Source organism: Thamnophis elegans, chromosome 2 (genome assembly GCF_009769535.1).
Source record: "Thamnophis elegans isolate rThaEle1 chromosome 2, rThaEle1.pri, whole genome shotgun sequence".
In the NCBI taxonomy this organism is placed as follows: Eukaryota; Metazoa; Chordata; class Lepidosauria; order Squamata; family Colubridae; genus Thamnophis; species Thamnophis elegans.
The window spans coordinates 43,169,443-43,175,651 of NC_045542.1; the positions used below are offsets into that span (position 1 = coordinate 43,169,443).

A 6,209-nucleotide genomic window follows, 5' to 3' on the forward strand; every position below is an offset into this window, starting at 1 on the left:
AAAAGGCACAACAAAGAATGTTCTTCATGAAGCAACTCAGGAAGTTCAGACTGACCCAGGAGCTGTTGATATAGTTCTACAGATGGATTATTGAGTCTGTCATTTGTACTTCTATAACTGTCTGGTTTGGTATAGCAATCAAACAGGACAGGTACAGACTGCAACAGATAATTAAAATGGCAGAAAGAACAATTGCAATCAGCTTGTCTTCCATGGAAGACCTGTATATTGTACAGGTCTACAGAAGGTGGAGGGCTGAGAAAATATCTATAGACCCAACACATACTGGCTGTAAACTGTTTCAACTCATCCCCTTAGGATGGTGCTACAGGCACTGCATACCAAAGCAACTAGACCGACGGACAGTTTTTTCCCCTCACACCATCGATCTGCATTTAGTTTTGGTCGCCACAATGTGGAAAAGATGTGGAGACTCTAGAAAGAGTGCAGAGAAGAGCAACAAAGATGATTATGGGACTGGAGGCTAAAACATATGAAGAATGGTTGCAGGAATTGGGTATGTCTACTTTGATGAAAAGAAGGACTAGAGGAGACATGATAGCAGTGTTCCAATATCTCAGGGGTTGCCACAAAGAAGAGGGAGTCAAGCTATTCTCCAAGGCACCTGAGGGTAGAACAAGAAGCAATGAGTGGAAACTAATCAAGGAGAGAAGCAATTTAGAACTGAGGAGAACAATTAATCGGTGGAACAACTTGCCTTCAGAATTTGTGAATGCTCTAACACTGGAAGTTTCTAAGAAGATGTTGGATAGCCATTTATCTGAAATGGTATGGGGTTTCCTGTCTAGGCAGGAGGTTGGACTAGAAGACCTCCAAGGTCCCTTCCAACTCTGTTATTCTATTTTATTCTATTCAATCTGCTGAACAACTATGGTAATTCTCACAGTACTGTCTAATGTCTATGTACTGTATATTTACTGTATATTTACTCATGCCCTATGGATATAGCATTATCATTTATCCTTATTATCTTATTTACTCTCCCCTCTTATTGGGATGATGATGACGATGATGACGATAATGGTTTTGTTGCTTTGCATATACATTGAGAGCTTCTACAATGGAGACAAATTCCTTGTGTGTCTACTTGGTCAAAAGAAGTATTCTATTCTATTCTATTTTATTCTATTCTATCTATTCTATAGGAGCCTTAAGCTACTGTCTAGGCTTTTCAATAAGGCTTTTCTTGGCAGCTGTCAGGATCCTTTCCAAGATCCTAGCATTGCAGCAGCAGCAAGAAGCCTTCAAATACAATGCCTTAAATCGGAACACATCTTGCCTTGTGCTGAATTATTGATTAAGATAGGAGAGGATCACACACACACACAGACACACACACCTAGACAAGACATTGGGAAGCACTTGGCTTGATTTAAAACTAGACCTTGAGTGGCTCTGACTTTGTGACAGTTGTTTTTTTCTCAAATTACTGAGTGAGAAAGAAAAGGAAGAAAACTTTTTTGATGGGCTCTTAAAGTTGAATGGAGAGAGAGAGAGAGGGTGAGGGAGAGGGAAAGGGAGAGGGAGAGATTGCTGTGGGCTACAAAGCCAAGTTTCCAATCCATGATAGATAAATGATAGCAGTCAGAATGAGGGATAATTAACAAGCTATTTGAAGAGGGAATAACTCTACAAAAACGTCAGTTGCAACCAGAGGCACTTTCCATCTTCTGTGTACCAAGAGAAAACAGTAATACATTAATAGAGAAGGGCAAGTGCTTTACAAATTAATAAGAAGTGAATCCTAGTTCGACAGCTCTTCTTTACGTGTCTGGGAACTTGTGATGTCCACTTTACTAATGCATAACCTAATACCAAAATGTGATATAAGTGTTAGGCATAAATCCCACCATCTATCCGACTAGAGATGAAATCCATTTTAGCTCACTATTTTGAAAATATTAAAAAAGCAAAATAAATTACAGACCAGAAACCCCTAAGCATTTTACATTGGTGAGCTTCTGTTTGTGCATGTGTGAAATAACATTAATAAGGAGGCTTTTTTTTCTCCATCCAATATTTTGCTGCCGTATCATAGTGGGTGGGTGGGTGGGGAGGGAGCAGATGTTTCTGGGAGGGATGAATGAGGCATGCTAGGAGTTATGCCAAGGTGTATAGCTCAAATAAGGCCATCCCAGCTACCCAGCTAAAGCAAGAGGACAGCATATTAGATAGAAGTGATACAGAAAGATATTGGAGGCAGAGGCAAAGATATCATTTCATACTATGCAGGAGAAGACAACAATAAACTACTTTTGCACTTACTTGGAAAAATCACACCAATAATCAATATAAACTGACTGATAATATAGCGCTGGATGAGGGGAGCCTAAGGCTGGATGTCACTCAACATACTATTGAGGAATTGCTGAAGACCTTTCAGAATGCTAACTGTGTTTCTAACATGGCTAGATAAAAGCTTTTGGCATGTCTGGAAGCTGATGTTGCCCTGCAGGAAAATAAAATCCAAAGCTGCAAAGGCAGAATTACTGTGAGAACATGGAACATAAGGGACACAAGCATGGAAAAAGCCAACGCAAGAAAAATGAAATGAACTGATTACACATTGACATTTTTGACATCAGCAAATTGAAACGAAATGGAATCGGACCCTTTTGAGCAGGAGATCATACTACACAGGACAGGAACAAAGGAGGGACAGCATTGCATTCATAGTTAGGACGAAGGCAGCAAGAATAGTCCTTGGGCACAATCAAGTCAATGACCGGATAACGTCAATTAAACTTTTCAGACAAGCCTTTAATATATCAATTATCCAAGTTTATGCCCTAACCACTGATGCAGAAGAGGAGGTTGATGCTGAAGTTCAATCTGAAGTCGATAGAACATGCAAGCAAAATATGTTGTTTCACTGCATAGCCTAGGAAACCGAAATGAGGTAAATATAATAATGACATCACTTTCTGCCAATCCAATTACTTCCTTATTTGTAAGGTAGTCTTCCGACAACTAAATGACATCAATATGCATGAAGATCACCAGATAGAATAAAACAGAAGCCAAACAGATAATATTGGTAGAAGAAGGTAGAAAAGTTCATTTGCAGTGGCAAAGACATTGCCAGGGGCTGAGTTGTGGAAACAGATCACAAACTGTTCATGTGCAAACTCCAAATCAAGCTAAAGCCGCAGAACAAAGCCGACACAGGGGCCTACAAATTGGAAGCTGTCAGTCTTTGTAACAATACTAAAGATGGGAGACTTGACAGAACTTGCAGACTATTGTACAATATCCATAATCTCACATACTAGCAGAATAAGGTTTAAGATGTTCTAAAACAGATTAAAAAAAAACTCCGAGGAACAAAATATATTATTACTAATGCAGGTTGGGATAATAGAGACAGCCAAGGAATAGCAAAAAATAAATAAATCACTGTGTGCTTCATTGATTATAGAAAGAGTTTAATTGTGCAACCCTGTCAAGCAGTTGTATGTGCTTATGAAAATGGGAATCTCAGAACATCTCATTATTTCATGTACAGAAGCCTGGATGTGGTAGGCCAAATATAATGAAACAGCTGGGCTCTAGGTTGGCAAAGGAGGAAGGAAAGACTGTATACTCTAACCTTATGTATTCAACATATAAGTAGAATATATACGGTGTACCAAAAGTCATGACGACTGATAGGGAATTTGTTACATAAATTACATTAGATGTTGAAACTGGTTCCTATTTGCTTCTAAACACTTAACTTACTCATTTGATGCATGAATTTTGAATGTCCATGAGTACAGTAGCATTTTCCCTGAAAATAAATATTAATTAATAAATAGTGATTGCTGTAACTTTTAATAGATCTTATATATTAAGGAACCTGGATGGGAAGAAAATGATCATGGTTTAGAACTGGAAGAAGAAACTTCCACTATGGTGATGACAGGGCTCTGATGGCTGAAAATGAAAATTTGCAAGTTCTCATGTAATGAAAGTCCAGGAATACAGTGAAAGAAGGAGACTAAGTCCAAATATAAAGAAGCCAAACCAGTGACAAAAGATAAGCAACTAGTCTTAGAATTGACAATACCGAAATGGTGAATAGCCTCTGTTTTTTAGGATCGACTCTCAACAATGAAGGAACAGTAGTCAAGAATAGACAAAAACTTGGCCTTGGGAAAGATTCTGATGTGCAAATATGTATTTGTCTCTACAAAGATCTGAATCATGCAGAAAATGTTTTTTCCTATGATACTCTATGGAAGGACACAACATTGGATGTTGGAAGAACACAGAAAGAGTATTTGAACTTTGTTGTTGGAGAAGACTTCTGAGATTATCATGGATGGCTTAAGAAAACAAACAAATGAAACACAGAACAAATCTATTCAGGGTCCTCATTCAACATACAAATAGCCAGATCAAAATCATCATATTTTGACATATTACGTGAAGAGCTTTCCTGCAAACAGTGAAAAGAAAGAGTATGACCGACTACAATAAATGCATCCTAGGAAGATTTGAAGGATGAGCGGTTGGGACAGAAAACCTTTTTATGGAAAAAAATTATGTGAAGAAAATCCATATGATAAGAATCGACAGAGATTTGATAGCGTATAACAAGATTTCTGGTGGGCTGATCTTGTGTGCAATTTGTTTCAGTCTTAAACTATTAATGCAGGATACCCTCTGCAAACCAATTTAGTTAAAGGCATCTTTTGTTCTTTGTGCAAAAGATCCTTGGTGACGTGGAAGCACACAGGAATAAGAGAAGGAATGCAAATTCTATTTGAAAGTAAGTTATCTGATTATGAAATATTAATTATGTCTACCACACCAGTAACAAAACAGACTGGACATCAAAGCTCATATGTGTCTGAGAAACTGAAACTGTACCCATTAAAAGATTAAGCAGCCTGTGAAAAATCCAAATGATTTATATCCATCTTCTTCAAGGGTGGTTTTCCTCCCCCCAACCTCTAGGACTCTTGTTTTCAAATCAGTATTAAGAAAGCAGAATCTAGAGATAAGAAGCCAGCTTTCATAAGTAAATAAAGTGGCTTAATAAACTTGGTGTCAAAATTACTTTTCTTGATTGCTTCAAGGGATATAAGGAGAACTATGTAGACTGAGTGATTCTTGATTAACAGTTTGTACACAGAACAGGAAATTCTTTTTAGCTTGTGAGATAGGCAAAATTAATCTTGCTGAATAAGGGCTCAATGTAGCTTGCCTGAAGAAATCCTTCTTGTTTTTGGCTTTCACAATTCATACAAGTCCAACCCACTCATTTAATTGTCTGATTTTGTCACTGTTAGCATTCTAAACTATGACAAAAACCTTATCTATTTTGCATTATTCTGAACATGGTCTTTCAATGGATCAACAGCATGAAATCACTTTTCCACCAATCTTGTTAGATGCTATGTAAGAAGATAAATTGATTAAAAACTGAGGATGGCCCTGTGAGCAAATCTGAAGTTGCCGATAATACAGGTCCCAAGGGAGTAAAAGAGCCAAGGTGGCGCAGTGGTTAAATGCAGCACTGCAGGCTACTGCTAGATCAGCAGTTCAGCGGTTCAAATCTCACCGGCTCAGGGTTGACTCAGCCTTCCATCCTTCCGAGGTGGGTAAAATGAGGACCCAGATTGTTGGGGGCAATATGCTGACTCTCTGTAAACCGCTTAGAGAGGGCTGAAAGCCCTATGAAGCGGTATATAAGTCTACTGCTATATTGCTAAAAGCAGTTACAGGGATGTTCATGCAGAAATTCCTGACAATCTCTGACATACCTGTATTCCAGTGAGAACTTGGTTAACTCTCTGTTGTCATGCAGCCATTTGAATTCCAGGGGCCAACTCCCTTCTGCCATACAGGTGAGCACCAAACGATTTCCCTCTAGATGGACTTGAGCACGCACTGGCTCTGTCTTGAAATATGGGGAAACATCATCTGAAATCACAAAGGAAAGTGTGTCAAAACCCGTGCATTTTTCCATCACATATAAGGTACATTGGACTCTCAATATTAGATCAGAAAAGCAGCCTGTCCATCTAGCATGTTGGTCTATGAATGAAAAGATATATGCTAATTTTGAAAATGTCTGTCCTTTGTTATGTGTAAATATCATTTTCTGATATGTTTTACTACAGTGAGAAATCTGGAAATCGAGATTATGTATCTCTGAATCAGCCTGTTTAAAAACATACATCACTTTCAAAGAGTTATAG

General features: G+C 38.2%; 1 protein-coding gene across 1 annotated transcript in view; it reads right to left on the reverse strand.

Moving 5' to 3' along the window:
* SDK2 (sidekick cell adhesion molecule 2) overlaps nucleotides 1-5,866 on the reverse strand; it is a 186,716-nt gene extending 180,850 nt beyond the window's left edge. Inside the window, 1 exon segment of the mRNA XM_032208636.1 lies at nucleotides 5,772-5,866. Coding sequence (XP_032064527.1) covers nucleotides 5,772-5,851 — 80 coding nt within the window. The 5' untranslated portion in view covers nucleotides 5,852-5,866.
* Nucleotides 5,867-6,209: the final 343 nt, after the last annotated feature.